The sequence below is a fragment of the Carlito syrichta genome, unplaced genomic scaffold (genome assembly GCF_000164805.1).
Source record: "Carlito syrichta isolate Samal-C Ts95f unplaced genomic scaffold, Tarsius_syrichta-2.0.1 Scaffold314781, whole genome shotgun sequence".
NCBI classification, from domain to species: Eukaryota; Metazoa; Chordata; class Mammalia; order Primates; family Tarsiidae; genus Carlito; species Carlito syrichta.
Window position 1 is genome coordinate 1,119,847 of NW_007258877.1, and position 13,144 is coordinate 1,132,990.

At 41.9% G+C, this 13,144-nt stretch overlaps 1 protein-coding gene across 1 annotated transcript in view; it reads right to left on the bottom strand.

Moving 5' to 3' along the window:
* Positions 1 to 13,144, bottom strand: part of AKAP7 (A-kinase anchoring protein 7) — a 160,145-nt gene that overhangs the window by 77,884 nt on the left and 69,117 nt on the right. Inside the window, exon 6 of the mRNA XM_008071890.1 lies at positions 6,995 to 7,107. Within this exon, the coding sequence (XP_008070081.1) occupies positions 6,995 to 7,107 (113 nt within the window). The remainder of the gene's footprint in view (positions 1 to 6,994; positions 7,108 to 13,144) is intronic.

Genomic DNA, 13,144 nt, shown 5'->3' on the forward strand with positions numbered 1-13,144 from the left:
CACTGCACTCCAGTCTGGGTGACAGAGTGAGACTCCAACTCAAAAAAAAAAAAAGAGATGCAGTGTGTGATCTTTTCCCCACTGTCCTTGTTACTCTGTATGGTTTTCAGGAGGACAGGTGGAATGATTCGGATCTAAATTGCCACTGCCTTCCTTTCAGTACTTGAAGATTGTTTTCTTTTCTGTCACTCTCCTTCCTCACAGCCAAGAAAGCCAGTATGAGGTCACAAAAAAAAAAATCTCTATGTGAAGCCAAATTAGCCTGTTTGGTCACAGTGCTTACCTCACAGACACTTCAGAACAGCAGAGGAATCGAGTCATTAAGACCAAGTTCCTCCTTTCATTATGAGTAAACAGAGGTCAAGAGAGACCATATGGCTTGTCCAGTACTAAATAACAGAGCTAGAACAAGAAAACTCATGCTCCTTCAAATGTGTTACATACAGAGGCTTCTTTAAGAAGAAATAGTCTTAGTGCCCCTGAGTTTACGAATGGTTTACCAAGGTGCACTGTCACGTAGACCCACGAAAGTGAGTGGCAGCCAAATTAGAGCAGGCCCAGCCAACAAAATCCTGAAAAAATGTGCTGCCTGATTGACTGGTTGACAGGTAGGCACATGGATAGGAGTAAATCATGGAAGTGAATGAGAAAAGACACCATCTGGGGTCTTGGCTGGGAAAGGGTACACAGGAAGCCTGGATTTAGCCAACCTAGCACAGAGATTTTTAATAACAAACTTGTTCCTATATATTCAATCACCTAACAAATCAGGAACTGAGATTTTGCCTTAACTGCACCCTCAGAACAGACTTCATCCAAACACATTCCTTTTCCCCTTCTACTGACAACTGCCCTATAGTCCCTGCCCCACTCCCCTCACCCACGCTGTCACCACCTCTCTGTCCGTGCCACGTGCATATCGACTTCTACACTCAGAACAAACCAGTCTATGTAAAAGCCATAGCTAACAATTTTCAACGATCTTTTTTTCATTCTAAAATGTTCTCATTGCCTGACTGTAAAAAGCTGCTGCAAAGAAGTGTCAATTAATAAATCATTATCTTTGTTAGCTTAAGTGCTACAGTAGCAATTTGAAAGAGCCATAAGTTAGGGAAGACGTCTAAGAATCCCAGAAAATAATTTATGTTTAAAAACAACAGATCTGTCCACCAGGAGATCACATTTATTTTTTGAGGATTCTAGATCTGCATTAAGATGCTTGTTCGATTTGAAACTGGTCGTCTTCTGCCACCAAGTGTTAGCACATACATCCAACCAAACAGGGTTTGCAATGCTTAAATCACAGAACCACAAGGTCATGCAGTGAGAAAAATAATTCCAAAAGGGTACACTATTCAAAGCCTGGAGCTGAACAAAGATCAGACTCACCACATCAAACAACTATGTTCTGAGGAAACTGAACAAATAATTTGAACTTTAGTTACTATTTCAGAGATTTTGTAATTGAGTAAGATTTTCGAAGGTTTCATTCATTTGATGAAAAAATTACAAAGCACGATGATAATCAGAACTGCTCTAAAATTTACAATAATGTCTTTTGATATTTTCATGTGCGATATACCCACCAGAATCTCACACAACCGACACATTGACTGAATGTCTTCTGGTGTGAGAAAAATAAAATGGTCAGGAAAAGTCTTGGTTTCCCAGAATCTGTCCTTAGCCTCAACTCAGCTCTCTAACTTGGGATCCAAAATACCATGGAATACCATGCTGTGACAGAGGAAGTTCCTCATTAGGAAATCTGTGGTAGAGTTTCTGCATTTTCAAAATTCTGAACACAACATATAGAACTTTTGTTTATCCCACTAGGCTTTGGGTTCCTCCTACTGCATGCTGTTATCTATAGGCAGGTGCCTCCCAGAGGAAGGACTTCAGAAGTCCAGGGACTTCTGCATCTCACACCGAACACAACTGGGAAATCCTCATGCCAGATCTGCATGACCACCCCAGGAGGTGGACACTCATTGCCTGCACCAGTCATCTGTCCACATCTTTGATGGCAATGAGATGCTACCTTCATAAGCAGACTGATTATAACTCTGACTTTGAATCTATTTTTTTAAGTTGACATAGATAACAGCTTTCCAGGTCACTGACAATGACTAGATAATGGAAAAAAATCTCAATCAAGGTACTTCCATGGAATATCTCATTACACCTCCTTAGATAATAATGGACTGTCTTACTATCTCAAAATAAGCCTACAAAAATCCAGCACACCTCTTTTTTCCAATAATCATCATGTTTACTCCAACAATAGGACTACCAATATGTTAGGAGTATACCAATATCATACACAAAATTATTTCTAGACTATATGCTAGCAGACCACATTAAAATAAGCACTATACCAACTGACACCAGTCTTCAAGACAGGGCATCTTGGCAGGAGATTTAACTCTTTTCCAGAACCTCTCACTATACACACCCTTTCCAACCAGAAACTACACTCTCCAGAACAACAAAAAACCTCCAGGCCTTCTGAACCCCGTAGTTTACCCTTACTCCTGAATGGCCATGGAGTGGCCACCACCACTTCATACTATGCGCAGCTCATCAAGGCCTGACACTTCCTCAGAACCCGGTAAACCCCAACCAAAAAGGGACATGTCAGCAAGTCAAAGGGGATTTACCATATTCTCTGGGTGACATTAAGGTCAGCTCTACTCACTCATCTGCCAGAAAAATCACGGGCTAAAAGGGCAATTGTGACCCATTTTTTACCTCTGAAATGCACTAAAACACCCTGGGAGTTGTGCAAGGCAAACTGAAAGAAATTATTTTTATACAACTTTTTTCTTTTTTTTTTTGAGTTGGAGCCTCACTCTGTCACCCAGACTGGAGGGCAGTGGCTGCTCCCGGCCACCGCAGCCTCGACCTGCTGGGCTCCGGCCATCCCCGCCTCAGCCTTCCAAGTAGCTGAAACTACAGGTGCGCGTTACCACGCCCGGCTGATTTTTGATTTATTGTAGAGATGAGGTCTCGCCAAGTTGCCCAGGCAGGTCTCGAACCCGCAGTCTCAGGCAATTCACTCACCTCGGCCTCCCAAAGCACGGGGTTACAGGCCAAGCCACCGAGTCCGGCTACATAAAGACATCTTAAAGAATATAAACTTTATAATATTTTTAAAAATGTAACACTACTTCATTGATAAGTTTTACTGTAATTGACTTAAATATTCTCCTATTGTTATGGAAGTTATTTCTAATTTTTCCCTATTATTGACAACATTTCAGTAAACGACTTTATATGTAAATAATTTCCTTTTTTAAATTATTTCTTTAGAATAATATCAGCAGCAAGGATATCTTAAAGAATATACTTTTTTTTTTGAGTTAGAGTCTCACTGTCACACATACTAGACGGCAGTGGCACGCTCCCAGTCACCACAGCCTCAACCTGCTGGGCTCAGGCGATCCTTCTGCCTCAGTCTTCCAAGTAGCTGGAACTACAAGCATGAGTCACCATGCCTAATTTTTTATTTATTTGTGGAGATGAGGTCCCGCCAAGTTGCCCAAGCTGGTCTTAAACCTAAGGGCTCAGGTAATCCTCTTACCTCAGCCTCCCAAAGTGCAGGGATTACAGGCATGAGCCACCGTGCCTGGCCCAAGAACATACAACTTTTAATGTTTTTTCAATGTCAGTTGCATAATTCACAGTTCAAAGGGCCATATCAATTTTATAAGCCACTGTTCATAATCTCTGATAGTCCTTTTGCCACAAATTTATTATAACAAATGTTCTTATACACTGTGATTGGGAGAGTATATTGGCACTGTAGCTTGAAAAGGCAATCTGAGGTATTTTTGAAGTTATACTGTACAATACCCTTGGACCTTAGAATTCTTCTAATAACAGGTTCCTTGAAATACTGGCATATCTACCCAAAGAAAAGTGAACAAAGATGTTCACTGTAGCACTGTGTGTAGTAGCAAAGAAATAGAAATAAATCTAACTGTTTACCACGGGAAGAATGTTTAAAATAATAATATCAAGTTTTATTTCTGTTTTAAATAACTACATGTGTATGTATGTGCCTATATATATTTGCATAGGAAAAGGTTTGAAAAGATAAACTCGTAGTGGTTGCCCAGAGAGAGAGAGAAAATACATTGAAAGGAAAGGGATGGTAGGGTAATGGGAAGGGAAAAATTGTATCTTTCACTCTCTGGGTTTGTATGTATTTGAACTATTGCAGTGAGTATATATCCTGATAGTACTTTTATAATTTACTTTTTTTTTTTTTTGAGTTGGAGTCTCACTCTGTCACCCAGACTGGAGTGTAGTGGCCACTCCCGGCCACCGCAGCCTCGACCTGCTGGGCTCCGGCGATCCTTCCGCCTCAGCTTTCCAAGTAGCTGGAACTACAGGCGCGCACTACCACGCCCGGCTAATTTTTGGATTATTGTAGAGATGAGGTCTCGCCAAGTTGCCCAGGTGGGTCTCAAACCCACAGGCTCAGGCAATTCACTCACCTCAGGCTCCCAAAGGCGCGGGATTACAGGCTGAGCCACCGAGCCCGTCTTATAATTTGCTTTTAAAATAAAAAATAAAGTACTTGAAATGAGTCAAATCTCCTAATGTAGGAGTGGAGGGAAAAACTAATATTTCACCTTTCTCTCTCTCCCCCTTTTTATTTCATTAACAATCTAAATAATATGGAAAGGTAGCAATGCATTCCATCACTATTTTAATCAATAGCCCCTCATTTGTAAATGAGTAGACAAACAATAAAAGCCTAAAAAAGAATTAGTGCTGAGGGAGGAAAACAGATAGTTGGAAATATAAAAAAGTTAAGAAGAATGAGACCAGGGAGCCATATATTTACAAACAATCTACATTTAAAATCACAAATTACAATAAAACAAATAAATGAAATCCACTTTGTCTTGGATGTATGTCACCTTTGGCAGTAGATTTGCTGTATAAAAAAACTGCTAGATATTTATTTAAGTCTGCAGGTCTCAAAGTATACTACTCTGCAGACCACCTGCACCAGAACCATACATGGTATTTACTGAACATCTGAAGTCTAGGTCCTAAGCCCACCTCCAAATCTAAGGGTAAAGGGTGGAAATCTGCAGCTTGAACAAGCACTCCACCTGACTCATGAATCCCCAAATTTACCATCTACTTCTTTAAGCTTTTAGGAACACCGATCATCATAGTTATGATTGAAATAGACTCGTTCCATAAATTAAAAGAATTTAAAAAGTCTTCTTTGGCTTTCCAAAAGACGATAAGATCATAATTTATTTTCTAAAGATTAAGCATTCCAATCCAAACAAAATGCAATCGGATTTAGATTTTATACACCATTCAAGCAGTGACTGTTTGGTGACCACTCCGTGCCCAGCACCCTGTGTCTGGCACATAGTAGCCACTCAGTACACATTTACTAAATTACCATGATTTGGACCAGGGAACTCCTCACACACAGAGACGACCGAGTAAACTAGCACTGGCAGTGGGAGGGAAGAAGATGAAACTGAGAAGCTGCTGAGATGTGTTCTCAGGTACAGAGACTAGGCTCTGGAACTCACCAGGCTGTGATCTCATTTGCATCACTTCACCTTTCCAAGTCTTATATCCCTTTTCTATAGAGTAAGTGAATTGATTCTGTGAAATTAACTGCCAGGAAATGATTTAAATGCAGTTTGAAATGTTGAAATATTGATTCTAGAGTAGTTCAAACATTCCTGTGATAAATGTCCTTGGGTGCTCTCTTTCAAAGTTCAAGTGAAAACAAAAACATTTTGAAATGGGGATATTACCTTCACCACTGATTTGTCATTCTGTGATTAAGTCTGAAACCACTTGGAAGAGGACAATCCATTTGAAAGCAGAACAAGAAAGATAACCAGTAAAGAAGTAAACTGTCAGTCTGCAAGTTTTAAAAGTTGCTATCATTTCAGATTTCAAAAGCATGCAAGATATCTTTTTGAGGAGCTTTTTAACAATAATTTGTAGAAAGCCCATAACCACAGGACAGTGAATCACCCAAACCCATGTTTTAAAGGACCAGAAGGACTCTCTGAGGACAGAGACATTCAATGTAAAATGTGCCAAATTTAGAAAAAGGTCTTACTCACTAATAAACGTGACTTTCATTTACAGAGTTGCAAATCAGTCTCAACTGCAGCCTAGGGTCCTGGAGGGCAGAGAGCGGTTATGAACCTGCAAGCCCATCTCCACAACTCTGGTATATCAGAGCAGGCCATCAGATGTCTTAATTTGCATGAGGAACCCCCTAGACTGAAATGGGAAAAGCAATGAAGGGTACCCTTAGGATTTTAAGAGGAATGCCCATGAATCCAGAAGACAGTCGTGCCAGTCTCTAAGAGAGGAAGGGGTGGCCTGGAAAGACAGTAAATCACCCTGAAGTAAAGGACATCAGAATACATGTCCCTTGGCTTGTGCCACTGTTGAGGACACTCCTTAGGGAGAAGTACTGTGAAACACCCCAGGGTTGGAAGAAGTCCTTCAGTTACTCTCTTGTCCAGTTCCTGGTATACCTGCTCCAAGCCCTTGATGGAGGCTACTGCAGAAGGAGCTGGGAGGCGGGGTTTGGGGGCAATTTTGAAAGAATTATATAAAGGGTGAGCATCAGTGCATGCAGGCCAGCGGAGGAAGCTCTGAAAGCAACAGGATGTGAATAACCATCAGCAAAGAAAGCAGCAAAACCAAACTCTGGTGCTGCCTCAGAGCTCTTCAAGGAATGAGCAGATGTAGCAATAGAAGGTATCGCAATAAATGATGACCCGAGTATGCAACTAATAGCCACAGTGGCAAAGGAGGGCACAGCAGTAATAGCCTCCACGGAGGACCACAGTCATCCTCAGCATCCTTGGAATCCCAGGAGGAAGAGCAGTAGGGCTTCAGAGACCACTGTAAACATCACTCAGGCCCCCAACCATGCGTAAGGCTGGCGTGGTGTGGTCCAACTGGCTTACAGTGATCATGCACTCACATTCCTACGGAGCCGTGGTGCTTTCGACAATTTCATGAAGGTCAAATGAGGCTTAAAACTTCTGCTTTCTCCTGCCAGGATGCCTTTTTCTTGAAATGTCCTTTTTGCAATCTCTGAAGAAAATAAAGAGAAACATGAAAATGTTATGTAAGGCACAGTAGTCTTTAATTGCAAAAATGCCAATTCAAAAAATAACAATCTTACAATGAAGACTACTTTATATCCTTTTTTTTTTTGAGTTGAAGTCTCACTCCGTTGCCCAGGCTGGAGCGCAGTGGCATGCTCACAGTCACCCTAGCGTCAACCTGCTGGGCTCAGGCGATCCTTCCACCTCAGTCTTCCAAGTAGCCAGAACTACAGGCATGGGCTACCACGCCCAGCTAATTTGTTGATTTATTGTAGAGACCAGGTCTCACCAAGTTGCCCAAGCTGGTCTCAAACTGCTGGGCTCAACCAGTCCTCTCGCCTCAGTCTCCCAAAGTACTGGGATTACAGGCTTGAGCCACCATGTCAGGTCACTTTATACACCTTCTATATGACAGTTAAATCTTCAGTGACTTCAAACTTGGGAGTAAAGCACACAAAAGCAATAATTTGAAAAGAGAATATCTGCTGGGCTTGTTGGCTCAGCCTGTAATCCCAGTGCTTTGGGAGGCCGAGGTGAGTGGATGGCCTGAGCCCAAGGGTTCGAGACCCGCCCAGGCAACTTGGTGAGATATCATCTCTACAATAAATTAAAAATTAGCTGGGCATGGTAGCGCCTGCCTGTAGTTTCGGCTACTCAGAAGGCTGAGGCAGAAGGATCGCCGGAGCCCAGCAGGTCAAGGCTGTGGTGGCCGGGAGCGGCCACTGCACTCCAGTCTGGGTGACAGAGTGAGACTCCAACTCAAAAGAAAAAAAAAGAAAAGAGAATAACTAACAAATAAAATAGCTGTTTGGCTGACAGAATGCTGATTTTCACTGAACATCCCAGTGGTTTCTGTATGTGTAAAAAAGAACTAGCTTATCTGCAACACTTCATATCTAAAACCTCTGCTATTAAGATGAAGGAACAAGATTCCTCCCTGAGAAATGAGAAGCAAAAAAGGTAAGCTTGTAATTGCCCCCAGCTTACATCCTTGAGTGTCCTGGTCCCCGTGCAAGGAGGAGAAATCCAGATGGAACCCAGCCATCTTGCTCAGTTGAGGAAAAAGCTGAGAAGAGAGACTCAGACAGCTACAGCTTGTAGGGCAGAGTACTTGAGAAGTGAGACCTCTGGAGAAAAAACTCCAGAGATCTGCAAAGGGCCCCTCTTGAAGATTCAGCTGAGTACTGATCAGTGCATGTATGCAAAGAAACTATCCAAGGCTGGGGAAAAACACATTCAGAAGGATTAGAGGGAACAGTGTGCAGTACTCACAGTGTCATAAATACTGTCTGTTCCATTAGCCAGACAGTAAAGCATCAAGACACGGGATAAACAGAAAGGCCTTACCTCATCAGGGGGGAGTAATTAACTCTTGACTGGTACTGTTTTAATATCACCTAACAAATCTTGGAAGCAAGACCCAAAAGGTTATTTCCAAGTAACTTAGTTGTGTCCCAGAGCAAAGTCCAAGGACATTTCTAGGAATGCAAGCTATCCAGCATCTAACAAAGTGAATATCACAATGGCTGGCATCTAATAAAAAATTACCTGGCATGCAAACAAACTGGACAATATGACCCATAATGAAGAGATAAATCAATTAATCAAAAGTGACCCACAGCTGATACACATATTAGAATTAGCAGACAGGGCATCAAAATATTTACTGTAACTGTATTTCCTATGTTCAAAAAGTCAAGTAGAGACATGCAAGCTATAAAAAAAGAGTCAAACCAAACTTACAGAGATGAAAATTGCTATGTATGAAAAAGATAAATTAGAAGGAAATAATGAAAGATTTTAGACGTTGCACAACAAAAAATTAGTAAATTTGAAGACCTCAGAACAGAAACCACCCAAAGTAAAAGACAGAAAAAAAGAAATATGAATAACAAAAAAAGAACAGAACATCAGTGAGCTGTTGGGCAACTTTAAGTTGCTTGATACATGTATAAATAGAGTCTCTGAAAAATAGGTAAGCAAGGAGGAATTAGAGAAAATACTTGAAGAAATAATGGCTGTTGGGAATGAGACTTACCATAATCACAACGGAAAGTAATCTGGGCAGTAACCATTAAAATTTAACGGCCAGGTTCAGTGGCTCAGCCTGTAATCCCAGCACTTTGGGAGGCTGAGGCAAGTGGATTGCCTGAGCCTGCAGGTAGAGACCAGCCAGGGCAACTTGGCGAGACCGCGTCTCTACAATAAATTAAAAAATGAGCTGGGCATGGTAGCGTACACCTGCAGTTCTGGCTACTTGGAAGGATGAAGTGGAAGGATCACCGGAGCCCAGCAGGTCGACGCTGGGGTGGCTGTGAGCGTGCCACTGTGCTCCAGCCTGGGCAACAGAGTGAGACTCCAACTCAAAAAGAAAAAAATAATTAACACAAGCATTTTTGAACCAGTAATTCTAATTCTAGGAAAATACAAAGAAATAAAAGTACTGTATATAAAATTATATGAAAAGACTTTAAAGCAGTTTTTGAATTAGTGAAAAATGGAAATAACCTTCATCAATAAAGAAATGGTTGATAAAATTCCATATGGCCAACCAGGCTTGGTGGCTCAGCCTGTAATCCTGTGCCTTTGGGAGGCTGAGGTGAGTGGATTGCCTGAGCCCGCGGGTTCGAGACCCGCCTGGGCAGCGAGACTTCATCTCTACAATAAATCAAAAAAAATCAGCCGGGTGTGGTAGCGCATGCCTGTAATTCCGGCTACTCGGAAGGCTGAGGTGGAAGGATCGCCGGAGCCCAGCAGGCGAGGCTGCAGTGGCCGGGAGTGGCCACTGCACTCCAGTCTGGGCGACAGAGTGAGACTCCAACTCAAAAAAAAAAAAAATTTCCATATGGCCATATTAATGACTATCATGCAGCTAATAAAATAATTAACTGGAGCTACACATATACACCTGAGAAGATGTCCATCATCTATTAAGCAAAAGAAAGGCAAGTTGACTACTATATCTAAAACATGATTGCATGGAATATTTTAAAAGAGAGAGAGAGAAAGAAAATAACTTCTCTGTATGTTTTTACTAACATGGAAAAATAGTATAAAAAGAAGGAACGTAGGCCGGGCTCGGTGGTTCAGCCTATAATCCCGCGCATTGGGAGGTCGAAGTGAGTGGATTGCCTGAGCCCGAGGGTTCGAGACCCGCTCAGGCAACTTGGCGAGACCTCGTCTCTACAATAAATAAAAAAATTAGCCAGGCGTGGTAGCGTGCTCCTGTAGTTCCGGCTCCTTGGAAGGTTGAGGCGAAAGGATCGCCGGAGCCCAGCAGATTGAGGCTGCGGTGGCCGGGAGCGGCCACTGCTCTCCAGTCTGGGCGACAGAGTGAGACGCCAACTCAAAAAAAAAAAACGAAAGAACGCACCCCCCCCCCAAAAAGCACAATTTATCTCTTGGAGGGCAGGCCCCTTGTAGAACAGTCTTCCCCCACTAGGTAAATGGTCACCAGCATCAGTGTTCATGCCAGCGTTGTTATGAAAGGCTGTGTTCAGTTTCGGTAAATTTTTTGGAGATTCTTTAATGCTTTTGCTGTATTCATGAGGGGTGATTTAAGAGCACTGAGTGTTCAGCAGTTTCTGATCAAAAACAGTATGACCCCCGTGCCCCATCCTCCCCATTTGCCTGATCTTGCCCCAAGCAATTTTTTTCTGTTCCCCTGGGTGAAAAAAGTCCTCAAAGGGAAACGTTTTGCTGATGTAGAAGTGAAACAAAAAAACAGCTGAAGCACTGAAAGGCATCACAATTGGAGAGTTCAAAAACTGTTCTGAGCAGTGAACAAAGCATCTCAAGAGGTGCATTGCATCAAATGGAGAGTACTTTGAAGGTGACTAAAGGTTAAGCATGTCAGAAGACACCAACTTTTAATAAATAAATTCCAGGGTTTTTGGGGTTCCCCTTCAGACTTTGGATGTGGGTTGAAACTGAATAGAGAAGGGGAGATCAGTAATGCTTTATTTATCTATCCGTATGTTGTCTGAGTTGTTACAACCATGTATTACTTTTGAATTAAAAATTTTTTTAATAATATAAGCACAATAATAAATGCACTAGACATTAACAATATAATGTTACTAGGATTGCAAAAGCATCATACGAGAATGCACAAATAGGATAGAATTATTTGCCACATATGTGAAAAATTCATACTTTTCAAAGACCACTGGCAAACAACTTTTCATTTGGTCTTTTTATACAAAAACAGGTGGAGTTAATACTATTAAGTCAATCTTAAAAATAAGAAAACTGGAACACAGGAAGTCAAGGTTCAAGATCCTACTCCTTATGTTAGAGAAGGACCTGGAACTAAGAAGGCCTAACTCTGGCCATGTTTCGCTCTACAATCCTGGAGCTAAAACTCTTAAAAATGAAAAAATTTTTTGATGCAATACTGGAATCGTAGTATGATTTAGTCTTTCTTAACAACTAATTCTGTTAGAGTCTGGAGATTACAAATGATGTACATAATTATAACCAGGATTCTTGGATGAAACAAAGCCCAGCATATCTCTATCCTGCCTAAGAATCTCTTACATAGTGTAAGATTTCTGTTTTTCTGCATGGGAAATTAAAATGAAACAGATGTTGTAAGTGAACAAAACAAAGAGTCCAAATTATCCTAAGAAAATGAGGGTTTTGCTGTAATGCTTGGTTCATATGAAAATAATAAAATGACATGAATAGCCAGGTACAGTGGCTCACGCCTATAATCCCAGAACACTGGGAAACAGAGGCGAGAGGACTGCCTAAGCTCAAGGGTTTGAGATCAATTTGGGCAACTTGGCAAGACCTCCTCTCTACAAAAAAATCAAAACTTTAACCCAGCATGGTGGCACGTGCCTGCGGTTCTAGCTACTTGGAAGGTTGAAGCAGAAGGACTGCTTGAGTTCAGCAGGTCAAGGCTGTAGTGGCCATCCGTGTACCACTGCATTCCAGCCTGGGCAGCAGAGTGAGACTTCATCTCAAAATAAATAAATAAATAAAGTAAATACAATTCACAGAGAACAGCAGAGCATGGATGCATTTTATTTATTAATGAGATCATTCTAAGTGTTGTCGGTGGTATCTGCTAGGGGTGGCCACTGTGCTGGACTTGCCTGGAGGACAAAGAGGAGGGAAGAAAACGTGCATCTACTCAGGAGGACCCCCAAGAGCAGAGCCCTTTGTCGTCACCTCAGCACGCAGCAAGCCTGGAGCACATGCCTGGCATGCACCGAGTATTCAACAGGACTTGCTGAATTTGAACTGAGCATCACCCATTTACTAGGTGTTTTATGCATGTTCTGTCATCTCCTTAAAAGAACCCTAAGAGGCAATATTAAATATTTACTAACTGTGATTATTTCCACCTTGAAAAAAATCAAGGAACTGAGACTCTGAAATGTAAGTAGCTTACTCAAAGATCCTCGGCTATGTAGTGGTGAGGATATAATTTGAACCCAAATCTAACTAACTACAAAGTTCAAAAATCTTCTTTCTCCCTTCTAAGAAGAGTTTTCAAACAAGAGCAAAAGGCGGTTGGGTTACTTTAAGAACTGTTCAAAAAAGCAGGGCTCGGTGGCTCAGCCTACAATCCCACGCCTTTGGGAAGCTGAGGTAAGTGGATTGCCTGAACCCGCAGGTTCGAGACCCGCCTGGGCAACTTGGCGAGACCTCATCTCTAAAATAAATCAAAAACTCAGCCGGGCATGGTAGCGCATGCCTGTAGTTGCGGCTACTTGGAAGGCTGAGGCAGAAGGATTGCGGGAGCCCAGCAGATCGAGGCTGCGGTGGCCGGGAGCGGCCACTGAACCCCCGTCTGGGTGACAGAGTGAGACTCCAACTCAAAAAAAAACAACCAAAAAAAACCAAGAACTGTTCAAAAGATATTAATTCCAGTCAACAAACTCAGGTTTGATCATTCATTCATTCAGCAAATATTTACTGAAAGCCTAGTAGCATATGCCCGGTACCGTTCTAGGTGCTGAAGATACAGCAATGAACATATTCCCTGTCCTTGTGGAGCTTCCATATTTCCT